At 35.2% G+C, this 24,184-nt stretch overlaps 1 protein-coding gene across 5 annotated transcripts in view; it reads right to left on the bottom strand.

Moving 5' to 3' along the window:
- Positions 1–24,184, bottom strand: part of FAM185A (family with sequence similarity 185 member A) — a 149,748-nt gene that overhangs the window by 95,084 nt on the left and 30,480 nt on the right. For all 5 annotated transcript variants that reach the window (XR_008296894.1, XR_008296896.1, XR_008296895.1 and 2 more), the window contains exons 5-6: positions 14,961–15,002; positions 2,507–2,602 (exon numbers count right to left, since the gene is read on the bottom strand). Coding sequence is in view for 2 of the 5 variants with exons in the window: in XM_053218589.1 (XP_053074564.1) it covers positions 2,507–2,602; positions 14,961–15,002 (138 nt within the window). In the remaining 3 variants the exon portion in view is untranslated. The remainder of the gene's footprint in view (positions 1–2,506; positions 2,603–14,960; positions 15,003–24,184) is intronic.

Below are 24,184 nucleotides of genomic sequence, written 5' to 3'. Positions count from 1 at the left end.
AAAAAGTTACTGTTCCCAAGTGTAATTAAAAGACCTGACAGAAATTTTTGTTTCCAGTTATCTTTAAGCTTCATGCCATTTCCAATAGGAAAAAACACGAAGTTATAATCCTAATCAAATTTTGTTACATCATATGCTATTTCAATAGGTTACTGGAATAACATTCCAAATAATGCTCAAGAGTATTTTAAGTGAAGATTAACAATGTTTTTGTTTATTTTATCTTTTTGCCCATCCATATACAAAACAGGAAATAACTTTCATATAAGAGCTACTTATTCAAAACTCTGTTTTTACTCTGTTACTAGTTACATTAAATTAGCAATGGTTTACATTTTTCTCTTTGGGCCTTCATAATAAGAGAATGCATTATATGACTTAAAAAAATTTTTTTTAATGTTTTTATTTATTTTTGAGACAGAGAGAGACAGAGCATAAGCAGGGGAGGGGCAGAGAGAGAGGGGGACACAGAATCTGAAGCAGGCTCCAGGCTCTGTGCTGACAGCACAGAGCCCGACGCGGGACTCGAACTCCCGGACCATGATATCATGACCTGAGCTGAAGTCGGACGCTTAACCGACTGAGCCACCCAGGCGCCCCTATATGACTTTTATAGCACTTACAAAATACCCTGAATGGCATTACTGAAGATCTCAGAAATTTAGAGAGAACACAATATTATCCTATTTTAAAGGAAAAAAAATGTGATCTTGCAAAATCAAATCACACCTGTGTGTCAGCAAAAAACCTTCTGTTTCAGGCCTCTGTGTTTGTAGTTTTATTTTGACACTCTGAAAAGAGAGCCTTGTTGCACAAAAAAGTATTAAACCAACATGACCAAAAATATTGCTAACATCAGGAATAACCGGTTTCTGTAAGTAAGTATTTTCCTTGTTATACATATAGCTCTGTTCTGGCCAATATGCAAGATCTTCTAGACTTTATTAAAAAAATTTTTTTTTAAATGTTTAATTACTTTTGAGAGAGACAGAGAGAGAGTGAGAGACAGACAGACAGACAGTGCATGATCAGGGGAGGGGCAGAGAGAGAGGGAGACACAAAATCTGAAGTAGGCTCCAGGCTCTGAGCTGCCTGGGCAGCCAATGCAGGGCTTGAACTCATGAACCACAAGATCATGACCTGAGCCCAAGCTGGATGTTTAACTGACTGAATCACCCAGGCGCCCCTACTTAAAACAATTTTTAAACAGAGGTATGTTTTTCAGGGCAGCTGGGCTCAGTCAGCTAAGCATCTGACTCTTGATTTTGGATCAGGTCATTATCTCAAGGTTCATGAGATCCAGCCCTGCATCAGGCTCCACGCTGATGGTGTAGAGCCTGCTTGGGATTCTCTCTCCCTCTCTCTGCCCCTCTGCTGCTTGTTCTCTCTCTCTCAAAATAAATAAATGAAACTTTAAAACAAAAAACAAAAACAAACAAAAGCAAACAAACAAATAATAAACAGAGCTATGTTTCTGAACTTTCTGTACCCAGGCCACTTCAGCCCCTATGGGCAAGCTATTTCAAGTATCTGAGCCACTTGGCACCATGTACACAAAGACTTGTATTCAGTCTTCACGTGACTAAAAAATGTATTTTTAATGAAATACTTGGATTCTTAGAAAAGTTATTTGTAACAGAAATATATACAAAGAGACATGTCATGCTAGTCTTAATACTAAGTCAACAATCACGTTAGAGGAACTTCCTGGTGATACCTTTATTTTGGGATCATACTTTGCAAAGATTTCTCTTTCAAGAGAAATCTTCTCTTTCAAGAGAAATTCTTCTCTTCAAGAAGGTCCTCTTACATGAGGGTAGAAAAGCTTCCAAAAGAATGTATGGGAGCATTTTCACTCAAAAGGATATTCTATTTCAGACATAAAACCAAATTGAAAAACCCAAACACTAACAATTCCACAGTAACAGTCAATATATTGTAACATTAAAAAAAATTTTTTTTTTAATGTTTATCTTTATTTTTGAGACAGAGAGAGAGCATGAGCAGGGGAGAGGCAGAGAGAGAGGGAGACACAGAATCCGAACAAGGCTCCAGGCTCTGAGCTGTCAGCACAGAGCCCGACGTGGGGCTCAAACTTGTCAACTGCGAGATCATGACCTGAGCTGAAGTCAGACGCTCAACCAACTGATCCACCCAGGTGCCCCTATTGTAACATTTTTGTTTGCACTACAAAGGGAATGATAGTATTTATGGCCATCTGTTTCAAATCAGTCTTTATTTTTTTTTCTTTTTAGAGATTTTATTTTTAAGCAATTTCTATATCCAACGTAGGGCTAGAACTCACAACCCTGAGATCAAGAGTCGCATGCTCCACTGACTGAGCCAGCCAGTAGCCCCTCCAGTCAATCTTTAAATCAAGTTCTATCAGAAGAAATCTTCTTGAGCTCACGATGTCAATACAGATAATCTGACCATCTGTTTCCTAGATGTTACATAAAACCTTCCGTACACCATATGTCAAAATAAAACATTCCACTTGGCTAACCTTCATGAGATTTTAACTCCACTTTCCCTAGTTGGCTGACGTAAACATCTATTGCACCCAGATGAGTTGAGGCCTTTAGACATCCAGAGGATGAATCTAGGAAAAAAGAAAAAAAAAACATAATCATTCTTATTGTAGTAACTGAAATGAAAAATTTGAAATAAAAGGCTCTGCTTCAGCATTAGGATAAGGCACTAAGAGTCTTGCAAGGTTCTGTATTTTCCTCATAATTATGCCATCTTTCACTTAAAAATGAAAACAGTATCAGAAATCTACAAATCTATACCTAGATAACTAACAAAAAATCCCTATCTATAGTAACCTGCATAACTTATTGATAAACATGTTTATTCTGCAACCTAATATATAGTAAGGACAGTATGCAAGCAGTAGATCCTTGACAGCCAAGACTATTAAGCACCATTGATATATTTAGTTTATTCTCAACTTTCAATATTTACTAAAGAATTTTATCTCATGTACAGACACGTAGAAGTGGTAGCTAAGTTAACAAAAATAAAAACTTCTGATGTTTTCTCCTTTTAACAAATTTGCTAGTGCTAAAAAAGTACTGTAACAGTGAAAGATTACTTTAGATAAGACTTTGTTGCATTTCTTAGGGGGCAGAAATGGAGGAAAAGGGAGTCACTTAAAGAATGGGTGAAGCTTGTTTATATCTAAATATTTCTTTTCAAGTATTTGGAATTAAATAGATATTATTAAGTCAGGAGAAGAAAATCAGAATCCAGTGGTTCTGATTTGACACTCAAATTTCTCAGTCGTCATTGACCCTAGTTTTCAAAGAACCAACATTTCAAGTTGAAGAAAAAGCTTATAAAGTTAAAGAAGTGAAAGATGTTGAAGAGTCAGCACTAAGTAGCTTCTCTTTCCTCCTCAACTATAGCAACTGAACCTTTTAATTTACCTGCCCTGAGAAAGGCCAAAGCATATTTGTTTTAGAAAGCCTCTTAAAAAGCTTATTTTATCAGGAACTTTTATTAGGAACTTTACTACTTCAAAGTGAAAACAAAATAGGGAGTGTGGTGAAAATAATGCCAAAAATTATATTATATTTTTAATAAAATGTGGAGAAAAAACATTCATATACTAGACATTTTTCTTTCAAGTTTTAAAGGACCCCAAATAAAGAAAACAACTTGGGAATAAGCTGGTTAAAATCTGACCCCAAGATAATTTATAATAATTATCTGTAATCTATACTGAAAATTGCCCTTTATCAGACCCAATTTATTTAATTTTTAAGTATAAAAAGTAAACACTGATGCTGGGAAATTAAGTCACTAGTGATAAATGACATAGAATAGTTGGGCAAAGAGGAATATCTCTCTCCTCAGTTACCAACAGAAATTCCTTTTTTATAACCTCTTACTGCATCCTAAAAGAAGCCAAGTAAAAATATACTGTGGTTAAAAAAATGTGGACTACACAATGTGTGTATTATCCCAGGTTGAATGAAGTAAAATATTTGAAACATTAGTTTGATTTCTTGCTTTCTCTAGGGGGCTAAAAACACAAGATTTTCATGAGGCTAATAAACAGTACTTTTCACTTCTCCCCCCATCCCAATGGGAAATAAACAAGAGCTAAATAATTTTCTCATAAGCCACTGAGTAATTACATCCTCATGTTATCAGTCTTGAGCTCTGATAATGGCCAATTCCTTGGAGACTGTTTAAAAAAAATTAAAACTCAAGATATGTTTTCAAAAGAGAAAGCAAAAGTGATATTTAAAAAGCTATGGAGCAAAACAAACACTAATTTTCTTTTGTTTTCTATAATACACATGACTGGAACTAAAAATTAATTCTCAAGAATCAAATTAAGGCTTTCTCTAAAAAATTTCATTTTTGTTTTGGAAATTCACATAATGGGTAAATTCTATAAGTCTTGGAAGAAGCCTTAAGGGAAATATACATTAGAGGGTGGGTGATTAAGAAGTGAACAGAAATCATTAATCCAGGTAATGTTTGCAATAAGTAGACTCTCACAGAGAGTCTTCTATCATCCCAATTTTGGACAAAGATCTTGTTTGATTTGAGTTTTCCCAGAAAATTACAGATACAATCAGGAAAAAATGATGTCAACTACCAGTTAATCACTACATACAACCAAAAAAAAAAAAAAAAAAAAAAAAAAAAAGAAGCTATTTGTAATATACATTTAGCTAACAGCAAAGAATAATAACTACTTGAAAGGCTAAAATTCCCAATTTTGCCATTTTCTTTCAGATAATGGGAGAATTCTCTCAAAATGGGTCAAACACGTTCAGAAAGATTTTCTGAATTTTTTTTTTATCACTTTACCTTAAGTTTCAACATGTAGATACTAAGGAACAGCAACACAAAAGGTATTTTTTCATTTCTGCAACTTAATTCCTACACTTCCAAAGATACACTAATTGCATGAACAAGGAACAAATTTCATATATTGGACATAAAGGATTTGCAAAGGCAGAATTTTAAGGTCACTTCATGTAAAGCTTTCTAAATTAGTGCCCTGCTTGTTATTCTGTAGGGAGGGAACATACAGGAGGCTGGGCTTAAAGGAACAGACAAGGCAAACCACCCCACTCCCTGCCTCAAACATGAACATATTTCTTTTTTTTAAGATAAAATTACTAGTACATGGCTTCTGGCAGTGCCTTCCAAAAAAGGCAACACATATAAATTAAAAAGAAAAGGAGGTGTCTGGGTGGCTCAGTCCAATGAGTGTCCAATTCTTGATTTTGGCTCAGGTCAGGATCCCAGGGTCATTGCACTGAGCCCCACATCAGGCTCCAAACTGAGCATGGGGCCTGCTTGGGATTCTCTCTCTCTCTCTACCTCTGCCCCTCTCCCCCACTCACACTCTTTCTCTCTCTCTCCCTAAAATTAAAAAAAAAAAAAGGGCAACATAAGGCAAAGAAAGTAAAGCGAGGTGAACAACTCTATTATACTCTATCTTACTGTTATCTATTATCAAGCTTTGCCTTGTCCTGTTGACTCATTTTAAATGGAAGATGATCTGGTGTTCCAGAAAAAAGGCATTTTTTAAAAAAATATGAATCCAAGGAAAACCCTGGTTCTGATATACATAATCAAAATTTTTATATCACTTCAGCTTCTGAGAGAGATCGGTGTTACGGAAACTAGGAAGTACAGGGTTTGGGGAGGTGAGTGATAATGTGTATACAAAATCCAAATGACTGATGAGATCACTTAAGAATCTGATCAATTATATTGTCTAAACTCCTTTGACCTGAATTACAAATATTCTCTAAATAAAGGAATCATGGGAAAAATACTTCATCTATTATCCTGAAATCAGGATAATACTTAAATAATCTGAAGTCTCCTAATATTCCAACTTTATAATACTATATAACTTTATAATATATGTAGATGTAAGACAACCTATATTACAAAGGACAGGAGTGGATAAATGAATCTATTTGACATAATACAAAATGGCATAATATTAATTCTAAATAGACTGTGAAAAGTTAAGTTTCTATATTGAAATTACCAGAAACTCTGCTAAAATGTCATGTAAAGAGGCATAAATAAAAAGTCAAAAGGAAAATTAAAATGGAATTCTGAAATATATCAAATTAATTGATACAGGCAAAAAGCAAAAAATAGAAAATACAAAATAAAATAAAATGGCAGACACATATCCAACCATATCAATAATTATATTAAATGTTAATGGACTATATCCTCCAATTAAAAGACAGTTTGCAAAATGAACTTTAAAAAGTAAGTGCCAACTACGCTGTCTATGAAAGAGGATTTTTAAACAGACTGAAAGTAAATGAATAGAAAAATATATACCATGCTAACATTAAGCATAAGAAGGCAAGAGTGCCTTTATTATTACTAATATTAAGCATAAGAAGTGAAGAGTGTTTTCATCATTAGATGAAGAAAATTCAAGACACAGAATATTACCTGAGATAAAGCAGGGCAGTTTGTAATGATAAAAGGGTTAATTCAACATACAGCCATAACAATCATGAATATGAATATCATAAATAACAGAGATTCAAAAACCAAATGTAAAGCTGACAGAATTCATTGAAAAATTTAACAACCCCTCTCAGCAACTTATAGAACAGCTAAGACTCCCCAAAAATGTATTATACCGTATGCTCATTTCAATGGCATGTGATACAAAAATTCACAAGATAGAACCATATGCTGCTGAATGATAAAATAAACTGCAATAAATGTAAAACAACAACAACAACACTGAAATCACATAAAGAATTTTCTCTGACCAGAATGGAATTTAGTTAGAAACCAATAAAATAAGAGATCTATAAAAATCTTAAATATACAAAAATTTAAAAATAGACTTCTAAAGATCAAAGAAGAAATCAAAAGCACAATTAAAAATCTTCTAAAGGATGATTTTTAAAATGCAACATTTCACAGAACTAGAACAAATGATCCTAAAATTTGTATGGAACCACAAAAGACCTTGAATAACCAAAGCAATCTTGAAAAAGAAAAGCAAAGCTTCAGATATCACAATTCCAGCCTTCAAGTTATATTACATAGCTACAGTATCAAAATAGTATGGTACTAATGCAAAAACAGACACATAGATCAATGGAACAGATTAGAAAAACCAGAAATAAACCCATAATTATATGGTCAATTAATCTTTGAAAAAGGAGGAAAGACAGTCTCTTCAATAAATTTCAGTTGGGAAAACTGGACAATTGCATGCAAAAGAATGAAACTAGACCACTTTCTTACACTATACACAAAAATAAATTCAAAATGAATTATAGACCTAAATGTAAGACTTGAAACCATGAAAATCCTAGAAAAGAGCACAGGCATTTATTTCTCTCACATAAGCCATAGCAACATTTTCCTAGATATGTCTCCTGAGGCAAGGGAAATAAAAGCAAAAATAAGCTATTGGGACTACATCAAAATAAAAGCATTCTGTAGAGTAAAGGAAATAATCAACCAAACTAAAAGGCAACCTAAACGGGAGAAGATATTTGCAAATGATTTATCTGATAAAGGGTTAGTATCCAAAATATATGAAGAACTTACACGTGTCAACACCAAAAAGCCAAATAATCCAATTAAAAAATGGGCAGGAGACATGAAAAGAAATTTATACAAAGAAGACATCCAGATGGCCAACAGACACTTGAAAGGTGCTCATCATCATTCATCATTGGGGAAATGTAAACCAAAACTACAATGAGATGTAAACCAAAAGTACCTCACACCTGTCAGATGGCTAACATCAAAAACACAAGAAACAACAGGTGTTGGTGAAGATGCAGAGAAAAAGGAACCTTCTTGCACTGTCGGTGGGAATGCAAACTGGTGTAGCCACTGTGGAAACCAGTATGGACGTGCCTCAAAAAGTTAAAAATGGAACTACCCTATGATCCAGTAATCACACTACTGGGTATCTACCCCCAAAATACAAAAAAATACTAATTTAAAGGGATATATGTACCTTTATGTTTATAGCAGCATTATTTACAATAGCCCAATTATGGAAGCAGCCCAGTGTCCACTGATAGATGAATGGATAAAGAAGATGTGGTGTACATATATAAATAAAGGAATATTATTCAGCCATGAAAAAGAACGAATTCTTGCCATTTGCAACAATAGGGATGGAGCTAGAGTACAATGCTAAGCTAAATAAGTCAGTCAAATGATACTCTATATGGAAAACCCAAAAGATTCCACCAAAATACTGCTAGAATTGATTCCTGAATTCAGCAAAGTTGCAGGACATAAAATCAACACACAGAAATCAGTTGCATTCCTATACACCAACAATGAAGCAACAGAAAGAGAAATCAAGGAATCGATCCCATTTACAATTGCACCGAAAACCATAAAATACCTAGGAATAAATCTAACCAAAGAGGTGAAAAATCTATACACTGAAAACTATATAAAGCTTATGAAAGAAATCAAAGAAGACACAAAAAAATGGAAAAAGATTCCATGCTCCTGGATAGGAAGAACAAATATTGTTAAAATGTCGATACTACCCAAAGCAATCTACATATTCAATGCAATCCCTATCAAAATAACACCAGCATTCTTCACAGAGCTAGAACAAATAATCCTAAAATTTGTATGGAACCAGAAAAGACCCCGAATAGCCAAAGCAATCTTGAAAAAGAAAACCAAAGCAGGAGGCATCACAATCCCAGACTTTAAGCTATACTACAAAGCTGTAACCATCAAGATGGTATGGTACTGGCACAAGAACAGACACTCAGATCAATGGAACAGAATAGAGAACCCAGAAATGGACCCACAATGTATGGCCAACTAATCTTTGACAAAGCAGGAAAGAATATCCAATGGAATAAAGACAAATAAACTCAAAATGGATGAAAGACCTCAATGTAAGACAGGAAGCCATTAAAATCCTCGAGGAAAAAGCAGGCAAAAACCACTTTGACCTCGCCTGTAGCAACTTCTTACTCAACACGTCTCCGGAAGCAGGGGAAACAAAAGCAAAAATGAATTACTGGGACCTCATCAAAACAAAAAGCTTCTGCACAGTGAAGGAAACAATCAACAAAACTAAAAGGCAACCGACAGAATGGGAGAAGATATTTGCAAATGACATATCAGATAAATGATTAGTATCCAAAATCTATAAAGAACTTCTCAAACTCAACACCCAAAAAACAAATAATCCAGTGAAGAAATGGGCAAAAGACATGAATATACACTTCTCCAAAGAAGACATCCAGATGGCCAACTGACACATGAAAAAATGCTCAACATCACTCATCATCAGGGAAATACAAATCAAAACCACAATGAGATACCACCTTACACCTGTCAGAATGGCTAACTTTAACAACTCAAGCAACAACAGATGTTGTCAAGGATACAGAGAAAGAGGATCTCTTTTGCATTGTTGGTAGGAATGCAAGCTGGTGCAGCCACTCTGGAAAAAAGTATGGAGGTTCCTCAAAAAACTAAAAATAGAACTACCCTATGACCCAGCAATTGCACTACTAGGCATTTATCCACGGGATACAGGTGTGCTGTTTCGAAGGGACACATGCACCCCCATGTTTATAGCAGCACTATTAACAATAGCCAAAGTATGGAAAGAGCCCAAATGTCCATCGATGGATGAATGGAAAAAGAAGATGTGGTGTATATATACAATGGAGTATTACTCGGCAACCAAAAAGAATGGAATCTTGCCATTTGCAACTATGTGGATGGAACTGGAGGGTATTATGCTAAGTGAAATGAGTCAGTCAGTGAAAGACAAAAATCATATGACCTCATTCATATGAGGACTTTAAGAGACAAAACAGATGAACATAAGGGAAGGGAAACAAAAATAATATAAAAACAGGGAGGCGGACAAAACAGAAGAGACTCATAAACATGGAGAACAAACAGAGGGTTACTGGAGGGGATGTGGGAGGGGGGATGGGCTAAATGGGTAAAGGGCACTAAGGAATCTACTCCTGAAATCATCGTTGCACTATATGCTAACTAATTTGGATGTAAATTAAAAAAAATAAAAAATAAAATTAAAAAAATAAAAAAATAAAATAAGTCAGTCAGAAAAAGACAAATACCATACAATTTCACTCATATGTGGAATTTAAGACGCAAAACAAATGAGCAAAGAAAAAAAAAAGAGCGAGAGAGACAAACCAAGACACAGACTCTTAATTATAGAGAACATATTGATGGTTACCAAAGAGGAGGTGTGTAGAAGGATGAGAGAAATAGGTGATGGGAATTAAGAAGTGCACTTGTGATGAGCACTAGGTGATGTATGAAACTGTTGTATCAGTATTTTGTACAGCTGAAACTAATATAACACTGTATATTAACTATACTGGAATTAAAATAAAAACTTAATTAAAAACATTAACTCAAGGGTATACATGTACCCTGATGTTTATTGTAGCATTATTTACAAAAGCCAAATTATAGAAGAAAAAAATGCAACATTGCAAAATGTGGGGAATACACTGCCTTTAACAGACTTATAATTTAAATGCTAATATTAACAAAAATTCTAAAAAAAAAACTGTCTAAAATCACTGACCTAATGTTTTATCTGAGGAAGCTAGAAAAAGAGGAGCAAGGAAACTCCAAGTTAATAAAAGAAAGAACGTAATAAATAAAGAGCAGAACTCAATTAATACATCAGAAAACAAACAATAAAGATACTAACAAAGTGAAAAGTTGGTTCTTTGAAAATAAAGTCTATCCTCGTTAATCAAGAAAAAGAGAATACATATATCAATATCAGTAATGAAGAGGAAAGAAATACCACTACAGATCCTATAGGCATAAACAGGAATATAAGGGAGTACTCTGCACAGCATTACGTGAACAAATTTGACAATGCGATAAAATAGACAAATTCCTTGAAAAGTACCACTTACTGAATGTAAAGTCAGACAAAACAGAAAATAGAATAATAAAATATCTATTAACTTATACAGTAATTTCATTCTAGACAAACATGCTGAAGTAATACATTGGAGAAAGAAAGTTTTGTCAACAAATGGTGATGTAACAATAACATCCAGATGGGAAAAAATAAATCCGGATTTCCTGACTCAGATTAAACACAAAAATTAGAAATTGATCAAAGGTAAAAGCAAAAATTTGAAAGCTGCTAGAGGAAAACATAGGACAGCTTCATGATTGAAGGCAGCCAAAGATTTCTCAGGACACAGAAATCAATAGCCATAAAAATATTGGTAAATTAGACTCCGGTTTGTGAGTTCGAACCCTCTGTTTGGTTCTTTGCTGACAGCATGGAGCCTACTTGGGATTCTCTCTCTGCTTTTCTCCTGTATGCACACACAGGCATTCTCTTTCTCTCTCAAACAAATAAATAAACATTAAAAAAAATAAAAGACTGACAAAAATGTTGGTGAGGATGTGGAACAACTAGAATTGTCATATGTTGTAGAAAGGAATGTAAAAGGGAACTTTGGGGGAAAAGTCTGGAAGTTTATCATACCTACTCAAATCAGTGATTCTATTCCTAGGTATTTACCCAAGAAGGGGAAAAAAATATATATCATCCATATATGTCTTCATAAAATGACTTGTCTAAGAACGTTCATACCAGTTTTATTTATAAATGCCAAAAATTAGACATAGCCAAGGTATCCAACAACAGGAGAATGGATAAACAAATTAAGCTTTCTGGTTACCTGCTTCCACTTTTGCACCCTCTGGTACATTACAAAACAACAGCTAGGTTGCTCTTTAAAAAAAATTAAATATTACTTGCCTGCTAACACCTGTTGTAGCTGAAATTAAGTCCCAACTCTCGCAATGTCTATAAAGGCCCTATGATCTAGCCCTCACGTACCTTATCTCCCACAACTCTCCACAAGTTCTGCTTCTGTATCTGTATCTTGAAAATGATAGATCCATTCCATTTTCAGGGCTTGCGCTAGCTACTCCTCTATCTGGGGAGCTCTGCATCCAAAATTTTATGAGCCTCTTTCCCATTATTCTGGCTTGAGTTCAAGTGTCCCTTCTTCAGACCCTCCCTGATTACTAACTGAAGTAACTTTGTTTTCCCCATTCTCTATCCTATTACCCTCTCTTATTTATTCATTGCACAATCTGAAGTTATCTTTGGTTATTTGCATGCTTATTGTCTTTCTTCTCAGGCTGAAGGTAAGCATGGAGACTATGCTTTTGTTGACCAATATTATGGTCAGTACCTAAAAGAGTTCCTGAGATACAACAGGCACTCAATAAATACATGTTGACTAGTTACTGCCATACTCAAGGTTGTCTTCAAATGTTAACAGAATCTTGAGAGCAGTAAATAAAGACATAATTTATACCTTTCTTCCAAAGTATTAATATAGATATTGAAAGAAATAAAGGAATTTATGAAATGAACACTTCCTTAATAATTAAGTTTAAAACATAGTGACTTGTTCTATATTACAGATAATAAACTGGAAGAGGAGAAAGAGAGGGATAATTTATTGAATAACTACCATGCATTGCGATGTATTTTATATACTGTTGACCCTTGAACAACATGGGTTTGAACTGTGTGGGGCCACTCAAAAGTGGATTTTTTTCTATAAATATACAGTACAGTACTGTAAATGTATTTTCTCTTCCTAATGATTTTCTTAACATTTTCTTTTCCCTTGCTTACTGTATTGTAAGAATACAATATATAACGCATATAGCATACACAATACGTGTTAAATGACAGTTTGTGTTATTGGTAAGGCTTTCAGTCTACAGTAGGCTATTAGTACTACTTTAATTATTATCTCAACAACCTTGTGCTATGTAAATGGCATCCATTTTATGTAAAAAAAAATGCAAACTCAGAGACTTGGTAATTTGAGAAAGTCACACAGCTAATATATGGTAGGACCAAAATTTACCACCAAATCTATTTCTAAAGTCTATACTTTTCCACACTACCAGAGATCAAATATGATAACTTAACAAATGTAAAACTTTTTTTCTTATTGTAAGAGATTCTTCCAAAATAAAACTCAAAGTTTATCAATGATATTTACAAAATAAGAATTCAAGCTTTATTTACCTTCATATATTTGTGGATTTTTAAGAACAACCTAAAGCTATGGACACAATTTATATTTTGATAAAGAAAATTATAAATTATAGTTCTTAACACTGTACTCAGGTCATTTTCTTTGAGTGGACAGAGATTTATCAAAGAAAAAGAAAACATTTCATCTTAAAATCCCTCTAGTACTTAACAGTGAGAAAAAGTTCATATGAAAAATTAACAAGAATTCATAATGTTAATCATTTGTACAGTTTGAAACCACCTTCAGAGATGTAAATTGCTGCTCATTTCATCCTTGCTACTACTATTCTTTTCCAGTATGGATAAATAACCATTTATTTCCACTTTTAGAGAGAAGGGTTTTTCATTTATGTTTCACATTTCCATCCAAGAATAATACTAGCATGATCATATCATATTGTATTATAAATAGTCCTCAAATTCATATCTGCCTAAAAGGCCTTCTAGTTGGTAATGAAATTCCCTGTGCCTCATTTTGCAACATTCTTCTTCTTTCCCCACTTGCCTTAATGCTACAAATGCCACCCATGTCTAGCATTTTCTCTCCCCAGCTGGCTCAGCTTCTTACCAGCATACCTTTTTGTTCACACTAGAAACTTCCTTTACTATACTTAGGTGTGTCCTCTGATAAAATGGCATGAATAGTTAACAGTAAATCTCAATTTTCCACTGGAACACAGGTAAATCTTTCTGTCTTGTCTTAGGTAAAATGATTTACAACTATCATGAAAGAAGCCTTTATTTTCAACTTAGTCCCTCATTGAACATAAAAGTTATAATCTCTGGAAAATTATTTAAAAAGATATGTACTTTAAGTCAGAAAATCTAGGAGTGATAGTGCAAAGGACTAATGGACATGTTCACTATTAAAATCAGTACAAAGAAAGGAAAAATTTAAACCATCGAAAAGGACAAAGCCAAGAGGCCCTGGGCATTCATCCTGGCAATAAGCCACAGCCTCCCCTCAAAGGTCCTCATTTTCCATCCATACTCCCAACCCTCTAAGGCCTAAAAACAACCACCACTCTTATGCCTTTGCCTATAGGTAAGCAGGTGCTCCTTGGGATAGCGAAAAACTCTATCTAAACTATCTGGAAAGCTGAACTTTTCTCCCACAGGCACAGCATCACATGTAGTGAAGAGGTCTTAAGTACCATTAGCCACTATTAGTTCTGGCCTGGGATTGGAACAATAATTAAAATGACAATTATTTATTGAATTTTTACCATATGTCAGACACCATGCTAAAGTACTTTATATATATGATCTCACTTCTTACAATAACCCTCTACAATAGGTACTTATTATAATTTCTATTTTTTTCAGATGTGCAAATTGAAGCACAGAGAAGTTAGGTAATTAGCCCATGTATAGAAAGTGGTGAAATCAGGAGCACCTGGGTGAATCAGTCAGTTAAGTGTCCCAACTTTTGATTTTGCTCAGGTCATGATCTCATAGTTTCACGAATTCAAGCCCCATAGGGCTCTGCACTGGCAATGCAGAGCTTGCTTGGGATTCTCTCTCTCTCTCTCTCTGCCCTTCACCCACTCTCCCTGTCTCTGTCTCCCTCAAATAAATAAATAAACTTTAAAAAAAGAAAGTGGTGAAATCAGAATTCTAACTTTATTCTTATTGATACCAAATCTATAATTATATAATATATACAGGATGATGAGTCAATGAATTTTCAGAAACAATTTTACATATTCATACATTGGGTCTGCCTATATTTGACTTGCATATCAGGAACATATCAGATTCATGAGCTAAACTTCAGATTTTATTTATAAAATATCACAAATATAACTATTTTTAAAAGCATGCAAAATTTACCAACTAGCAGCTTAGCACATACCTACTGTGATGTTGCCCATGTTGCTGTGTAATGTTATATTGCCTGTAAAAGAGAAAGAAAAAAAGACAATTTTATATATTAGGGAAAGTCTAAAAATGAACTATTATAATATATGGTTTTCTATAACATGGTTGGATATTCACAATATTATTTAATAACACTGTTATTGTTGTTGGCAATTCTTCTCAGTAGTACAAATCTAATAAGAGAATTAGCTGAAACTCTGAAATAACTACCTTTAGTCATCTATACAAACTCTCTTCCAATATTCCACCTTAATGTTCTCTAGTATAACTACAAAACAAACCACCATACTCTCTGGGAAACATGGATGAAAAATAATGATACTTCTATAATCCATAAATGAAAAAGTTGCCTAAACATACTATGTATTTTTAACATAAACATTGCTGTATTTATCAGACCACTCAAAGCCAAGTTTTAAGCCAACTAAGATAACACTGAAATAATCTGTGGAAAAAAGTTATTACTGTTATTTTTCAGGCCGTGCTGCCATGTCTGTTAGATTAAAATAGTTTCTGTGCCAAGAGTCAAAGAGTTTGGGGCAGGAATAATGAACACATTGAAGTATGACTAACAGAGAAAAAGGTTTCAGAAGTCTTTTGATGAAAACATATTTTCCAGGAAAAGTATAGGATACTGGAACTGCTCTTCCCAGCCCCCTTTCCCCCAATACCAAAATTCATAGGATTTTTCTTCTTATGTGTGTTTATAGACTTATTCCTAGACCCATACGACCTATGTTTACTGTACTGAAAATGTAATCAAGGTTACCTCTTCTGTCAGAATTCCAAAACTACTAAAAGAGTAAAGGAATAAATTTTATCTCACAAATAATCTAGGGTAAATGAACTCATTTATTTAATTTCTTACATCCTGTAAATACCGACATGTATCATCAGCACCTGAGAAAAAGCAAACAAATCACTTGATTCATTTGTCAACAGTCAGATGTATTTTGATTGCAAAAATCAAAGAGTCTTATATTCCTTCATGTGAGGATATGAACAAGGAGTACATTTGTGTAGAAATAAAACTTGGTTTGTGTGGAGAAATTAAGCTCCTAAAATTATTTTCAAGTCTCAGTAAGTTACAAAGTTATAAAGATCCTTTTAAATGTGTTATGTAAATATTATTTCATCGGTGTGTTCTAGACACTCTCTTCCAATTTTCAAACCCAGTAAATGCAGATTCACCATCACATGCAAACAGCGGCCAAAGATCATATAGCTTCTAAGGTGGCTTTCAAAGATCCCTGACTCCTGGTATTCAAGCCCTTATATAATCTCTTCCCTTCATGCATAGGTTGGACCTAATAATTTAACACAGAAAATAAGGCAAAAGTGATGGGATGTTGTTTCCAAGATTAGGTTACAAAGGGATTCTGGTTTCTGTCTTGGTAGCCCTTTTCTGCTCTGACGGAAGCCATCAGCCAACTGCCTAAGAAGCACACTAGGAAGGAATCAATAGAGGCCTCTAATGAACAGGATCTGAACTCAAATCCTGCCAGCAACCACGAGTGAGCTAGGAAGCAGACTGTCCCTTAGTGGAACCTTTAAATGACCCCACAGCCCCAACTGACAGCTTCGTAACAACATCATAAGAGGTCTTGAAGCAGAGGATCCAGTTAAGCCACACCAAGATTCCTGACTCATCCAACTGTAAGATAATAAGTGTTTGTTGCTTTCAGCTGCTAAGTTTTGAGGTAATTTGTTACACAGGAAGAGGTAACTAGTACAGATGTTGAAAGCTAAAAGAGGGGTGCTGCCATAATAAATACTTAAAAATGTAGGAGTAGCTTTGGAAGTTGGCAGTGAAGCAAAGGCTGGAAGGATTTTCAAGAGCATGTTAGAGAAAGCCTAAATTGCCTTGAACAGACTGTTAGTAGAAAGCTGAGTATGCTTTCCACAAGGACTCAGATGAAGTGAGGAAAATGTATTTAGAAATCGGAAGAAGGAGGGTCACCTGTGTAGCTCAGTCGGTTAAGCGTCCGGCTTCAGCTCAGGTCATGATCCCAACAGTCTGTGGGTTCGAGCCCCACGTCAGGCTCTGTGCTGACAGCTCAGAGCCTGGAGCCTGCTTCAGATTCTGTATCTCCCTCTCTTTCTGCCCCTCCCTGACTCATATCTGTCTCTACCTCTCTCAAAAACAAATAAACATTAAAAAAAATTTTTTTAAATAAAAAAAAAAGAAATTGGAAGGAGGATCCTTGATAAGTAGTTGTAGAAACTTAGCAATACCATCACCTTCAGTAATGTGCATGCAAAGTAAGAAATGTGCCTTAATGAACTGAGGGATTTAAGATTTCTAAGCAGGTTAAAGTATTGTAAGTGCTACTTTTTTTTTTTTTTCACTTACTGTAAAATGCAAGAGAATAAAGATAAACTAATCTAAAGAAAGGACTGTTAAACAAACAAGACCAGGGCACAAATAGTTTTGAAAATCCTTAGCCACTCCAAACCATAAGAGACTCTTAACTATAGAGAATAAAACTAAGGGTTGCTGGAGGGGAGGTGGGTGGGGATGGGCTAGATGGGTGATGGGCATTAAGAAGGGCACTTGTGATGAGCACTGGATGTTATATGTAAGTGACAAATCACTAAATTCTACTCCTGAAACCAATACTACACTATACATTAACTAACTTGAATTTAAATAAAATCTTGGAAGAATAAAAATTCAAAAAAGAAAAAAAAGAAAAAGAAAATTCTTAGCCCCCCCAGATGACAAAAGATGTTAAAGGTGGGAATAGCTTTCAAACATAGTTTGAATCCAAGAGCACTGGCAGAACATGGCCTAAAAATGAAGCTGAGAGGTGACTGCAAAGACCACAGAAAGATCAACAGTGGTACCTTATAATAATAATAATGATAATAATAATCAATTATACAAACAATCCTTTAAAAAGATTAAAAGTATGTTTCACAGATCCTCTCAATCAACAGTCAATACTTCAGAAAGGTTGAGTGCATTTTACCTCAGTATCTCTGTGGAAGCCCACATTTTGAAGAGATTCTTGGATGTGGCTTTTATCTAATGGAATAAACCCCAATGTGATTCACAGGGGGGAGCAAGCACACCGCTAAACTGAACTGAAAGGAACAATGACAGTACAAGGTAAAAAGAGACCACTGGACCCCCAAAATTCTGTCAGGCAGCAGACTGAGAAAATCACTCACATGCAAACATACTTCATGAAAAAGGAAGGATGACTCAGAGGAAGGAACAAAAGCACAGAGGGCAAAGCATGAAATGCTAAATAATTACTCCCAGGCCTTGAGATATAAATCAAGGAAACTCCAACATTTGCCCACCCAAATTTTAAAATCACTATGGAGCAGTGACCTCTTTATGCCTCTCATTTTCCTCCTTTTGAACAGTAAGGTCTATCAATTATCCTATACCTGTCCCATGATTGTATGTTGGGTGTGCAGGTAGGTTGTGGGGGAGGGGTGGTAAAGGGGGGGGCGGCTAGATAACATCTCTTTAGTTCACAGGTCTTCAGATTCAGAGGAACTGTTCTTGATGAGTTGTATTTAAGCAACTACACCTGAGGAGTCTCATCAGGTGATGAGACTGATTTTGATGTAGAGATTCCGGACTCTGATGCGGTGCATAATGGGATGAAACTTTTAGGAAACTTGGAAGAAAGGAGGTGTATTTTGCATGTGAGAGGGACATTTGGGGGAGGGGCTGGAAGACAGACTGGCCATCCAAAGCCTTACAGGATATCTGGGAAGATATACACATGAAAAATTAAAAATCAGTATTTATTAATAATTATAAGTGACAGTCCTAAGTTAACAATATGTATTAGGTGCCACGGCCACTCAGAGGAAAGAGACTAAAATGACCAGGCACAGACAACGTGAATGGTCATATTGGAGATATAACTAGAGCTGAGATTTTTTTTTTTTAATTTTTTAACGTTCATTTATTTTTGAGACAGAGAGAGACAGAGCATGAACGGGGGAGGGTCAGAAAGAGAGGGAGACACAGAATCTGAAAACAGGCTCCAGGCTCTGAGCTGTCAGCACAGAGTCCGACGTGGGGCTCGAACTCACAGACTGTGAGATCATGACCTGAGCCGAAGTCGGCCGCTTAACCGACTGAGCCACCCAGGCGCCCCGAGCTGAGATTTTAAACATGGATAAACTTGAATATTCTGAGGAGGAAAATTTTTCTTGGAAGAAGAATAACATAAGCAAAGGTAAAAAAAAAAAAAGTAGAACTACACATGCTATGTTGAAATCATGCAAATCAGTTAAGCACAAGCAATTAGGCAAGTCTATGAGGACGGAGATCATGTCTTTCTTATTTAGCATTACATCCTGAAAGGTTAGTACAGTGCCCACTACATAGTAAACATTATCATTTTTTAAACAAATGTTCAAATTAAGTTTGGAAAAACACATGAAGAGCAATCTGTAGAAGAGCCATAGAGTGCTAGTCTTCTACTGACTTTATCCTAAATTGATGAAGTCAGTGAAGAATTTCAAGATGGATAACAATAAGAAAACCATGCTTTAGGGAGACTAACCTAGTGTGAGACAGTGAAGACATTCACTCAGAATTCTCTTTATTGCTTCCACCTCCTGAACACTTCAAACATAAGATAAAGTAGACCACTGATTTTTCTGATTATAACTGTTAGTAAAGAACTGTAATAGTTTTATAGTCAGTCCTTTAGCAAGCGAGTCCAGTTGCCCAGGAAGGCAAAAGAGCTTTATTATCTTACACTAGTCTTCAATTAAAGCTATAAAAATTTGCTATTTTTCTTAACATTTATTTATTTTTGAGAGAGAGAGAGAGAGAGAGAGAGAGAGAGAGAGAGAGAGAGAGAAAGATTGTGTGAGCAGGGAGGGGCAGAGAGAAAGGGAGACACAGAAACCCAAGCAGGCTCCAGGTTCTGAGCTGTCAGCACAGAGCCCAACATGGGGCTCGAACTCACGAACCGTGAGATCATGACCTGGGCTGAAGTCAGACATTCAACCGAGCCACCCTGGTGCCCCCCAAAATCTGCTATTTTTTAATGAAAATATGTTCTTTTCTCAAAAAGCCTATCATTAGCGCTCATCATGAAAGTAAAGTGACCTCAAAGAAAGTTATGGTTCTTACAGCCATAAAACAGAAGTTTTAGATCAATTAAAGAAAGGACTAGTTCATATTATAGTGGGACCTTAGAGTCTCAGACTACATCTTTCTTGAATGTAAAAGAGTTCTGTGCAATAAAAGCATAGTGGAAGGAAAAAACTATGGAAATAAGGAATATTTGTAAATATAAAGAATATTTCAAAATATCTTTATCAATGCTAAGGATTTTAAGTTTATTTTTATTTATTCTGAGAGAGAGAAAAAGAGAGAGAGCAAGTGGGGGAGGGGCAGAAAGAAAGGGAGAGAGAGAATCCCAAGCAGGCTCAGTGCTGTTAGCACAGAGCCCAATGTGGGGCTTGAACTCATGAACCGCGAGACCATAACCTAAGCTGAAGTCATGAGTCGGATGCTTAACTGACTGAGCTACCCAGGTGCCCCATGTCAATACTAAAGGATTTCTAAAGCAATAAATAAAAAATGTATTTTTAACTCATATCAAAATATTTAGGAAACTCTACCCTAAACAGAAATATTCCAAAGTCATGAGAATATACAAAATGGACCTTTTACCTCAAATACTTTGTGGAATTAGGTAGAATATTTAAAAGGTGATAACTAAGTGAGCATCACTAGCACAGTTTTCTATATTTTGGTTCCACCTATTTCATCTCCAACCACTAAAAACAATAAACAAATCAACTACTTTAGAGGGGTGGATCTATGTAAAAGGCTTCTTTGTAATAAAGGAGACACCACATGGTTTGTACTATGTGTGTGTATTCTTCTTTCAAGTTATGTTAACTTCTCCACAAACCCCAGTGTTTGAGAAAATATATTGCTTTTTTCAGCCAGTAATTCTTCATTCTAGTATGGTCAGAAGGAAAAATAATCAATTAGAGATAAACATTAGTTTATTTTTCTTCACTAAAATAAATGTGATTATGGTTTAAAAAGCACATATCCTCAGTTTCCCAAGGGAATTTTACTTTTTTTTTTTTTTTTTTTTGAGAGAGCATGTGCATGCAAGTTGGAAAGGGACAGAGGGAGACAGAGAGAATCTTAAGCAGGCTCCATACCCAGCATGGAGCCTGATGCAGGCTCAATCCTACAATGTGAGATTGTGACCTGAGCCAAAATCAAGAATCAGATGCTTAAACAACTAAGCCAGCCAGGCCAAACATTTAAAGAATAGTTAATACTTACTCTTCTTAAACTGTTCCAAAAAATAGAAATGGAAGGAAAACTTCCAAACTCATTCTATGAGGCCAGCATTACCTTGATTCCAAAACCAAAGACCCCACAAAAAGGAGAATTATAAGTCAATATCCCTGACGAATATGGATGCAAAAATTCTCAACAAGATACCAGTAAATTAAATCCAACAGTACTTTTGAAGATTACTCACCACGATCAAGTGGGGTTTATTCCTGGGCTGCAAAGGGAGTTTAATATTTGCAAATTAAGCAATGTGATACACTAAATTAATACAAGAAAGGATAAGAACTGTATGATCCTCTCAACAGATGCACAAAAAGTATTTGACAAAGTACAGCATCCATTCTTGATAAAAACCATCAACAAAGTGAGCATAGAAGGAACTTGCCTTAACATCATAAAGGCCATAATATGAAAGACACACAGCTAATATCATACTCAATGAGGAAAAACTGACAGCTTTTCCTCTATAGTCAGGAACAAGTCATTCTCATCATTATTTAATGTAGTACTGGAATGTACTAGCCTCAGCAATCAGACAAAAAAGAAATAAGTGATCCCAATTGGCAAGGAAGACGTCAAACCTTCACTATTCACAGGTGACATGATACTCTATGTAGAAAACCTGAAACACTCCACCAAATAATTGTTAGAACTAATACATAAATTCATTAAAAGTTGCAAGACACAAAATCAACATACAGAAATCTGTTACATTTCGATACACCAATAATGAAGCAGCAGAAAGAGAAATCAAGGAATGGATCCCATTTACAATTGCACCAAAAACCACAGGATACCTAGGAATTAACCTAACCAAAGAGGTAAAAGATCTGTACTCTGAAAATTAAAGAACATTTACAAAAGACTTGAAGAGGACACAAAGAAATGAAAAAACATTCCATGCTCATGGATTGGAAGAACAAATATTGTTAAAATGTCTATACTACCCAAAGCAATCTACACATTTAATGCAATCGCTATCAAAATACCACCAGCACTTTTCATAGAGTTAGAACAAATAATCTTAAAATTTGTTTGGAACCACAAAAGACCCTGAATAGCTCAAGCCATCCTGAAAAAGAAAAACAAAGCTGGAGGCATCACAATTCCAGAGTCCAAGTTATATTACAAAGCTGTAGTCATCAAGACAGTATGGTAATGGCACAAAAACAGACACATATATCAGTGGAACAGTATAGAAAGTCCAGAAATGGACCGACAACTATATGGTTAACTAATCTTCGACAAAGCAAGAAAGAACATCCAATGGAAAAAAGACAGTCTCTTCAACAAATAGTGTTGGAAAAACTGGACAGCAATATGCAGAAGAATGAAAGTGGACTACTTTCTTACACCATACACAAAAATAAATTCAAAATGGATGAAAGACCTTAAATGTGAGAAAGGGAACCATCAAAATCCTAGAGGAGGGGTGCCTGTGTAGAGTATATTACGCTAAGCAAAATAAGTCAGCCAGAGAAAGACAAATCACATATAATTTCACTGATATGTGGAATTTAAGACACAAAACAGATGAACATAGGGGAAGTAAGAAAAAAAAGAGGGAGACAAACCTTAAGAGACTCTTAACTATTGAGAACAAACAGGGTTAGTGGAGAAGAGGTGGGCAAAGTATGGGCTAAATGGGTGATGGGTACTGAGGAGGGCACTTGTGATGAGCCCTGGGTGTTATATGTAAGTGATAAATCACTAAATTCTACCCCTGAAACCAGTATTCCATTATATGTGAACTAACTAGAATTTGAATAAAAACTTGAAACAAAAAATAAAATAAAATAAAATAAAATAAAATTAAATTAAATAAAAAGCACATAACATCAATAATCCAAACGGAGCAAGCAAATATCCTTAAAGGTTAAATTCTTTTTGTATTTTGAGGAGGTGGGGGGAGGGTGAGAAGTAAGGGAGGCACTTCCCATTTGCAAGCCACAGTTCTAAATGCTAAGAATATAGAGATGAATAAAACATGATCCTTTCTATTGAGGAATTTATAATTAGGCAAGAATGTACAGATCAATGGAAGGCCAGAGATGAGGAGCAGATGCTTTCAATGAGTACTGAAAAATTACTAAAAGTCAATGAGGTAAAGAAAGGTGGGAAAAGCATTTGAAGACTATCAACAGAATGATCAGTAGGTCTAAGACTCTAATCAAGGACTCAGGAATATAAAACAGGTAAGAATATATTCAGATAAGTAAGAGATTATGTAATTCCGGAAGGCACAGGGTCCAAACAGAAAGGCCAATCATCCACGCAATCGGAAAGGTTTGAATAAGAGAATGCTATGTTGAATGTGTATTTCTAATAAACAACCATAGGCTACAGTAAGGAGGATGGAGTTGATGAAAGAAAGACTGGAAGCCAAGGTATTGCTGAGTTGAGGCAAGAGATGACAAGAGTCTGAAATAGAACAGTAGAAATTAGAAAGAGATGAGATAGAATGAGGAAATATTTAGCTAATAAAACCCACCTAAATTTGGTGATTAATTAGATGATTGGGAGGTGAGAGAGAGAGGAATCTAGGATTACTTCAATCTTTCTAGCTTGGGGAGTTTGGTACATGGTAATATCAGAAACTGAAAATAGAAATAAAGGAGGAAAAACACATTATGGATAAGGTTTGTCAGGGGGAGGGGAAAATAAGAAAAAAAAAGTTAGAAATGTTGAGTTTGAGATGCCTGTAAAGATCCAATTAGCTATATCTACCAAGCAGATGGATGTATAAGTCAGAAGTCAGGGCTAGAGATACAGATTTGAATTACCAGAATACAAGAGTAGTTAAGACTCAAAAGCATGTAAGATGCCCAAGGAAAAGAAAGAAGCAAAACAACAATAAAACAGGATGAAATCTTGGAGAATACCAAGGGAAT

Source organism: Acinonyx jubatus, chromosome A2 (genome assembly GCF_027475565.1).
Source record: "Acinonyx jubatus isolate Ajub_Pintada_27869175 chromosome A2, VMU_Ajub_asm_v1.0, whole genome shotgun sequence".
Taxonomy (NCBI): Eukaryota; Metazoa; Chordata; class Mammalia; order Carnivora; family Felidae; genus Acinonyx; species Acinonyx jubatus.
The sequence above is the reverse complement of the archived record's forward strand: the minus strand, read 5'-3'. Positions and strand labels throughout refer to the sequence as shown.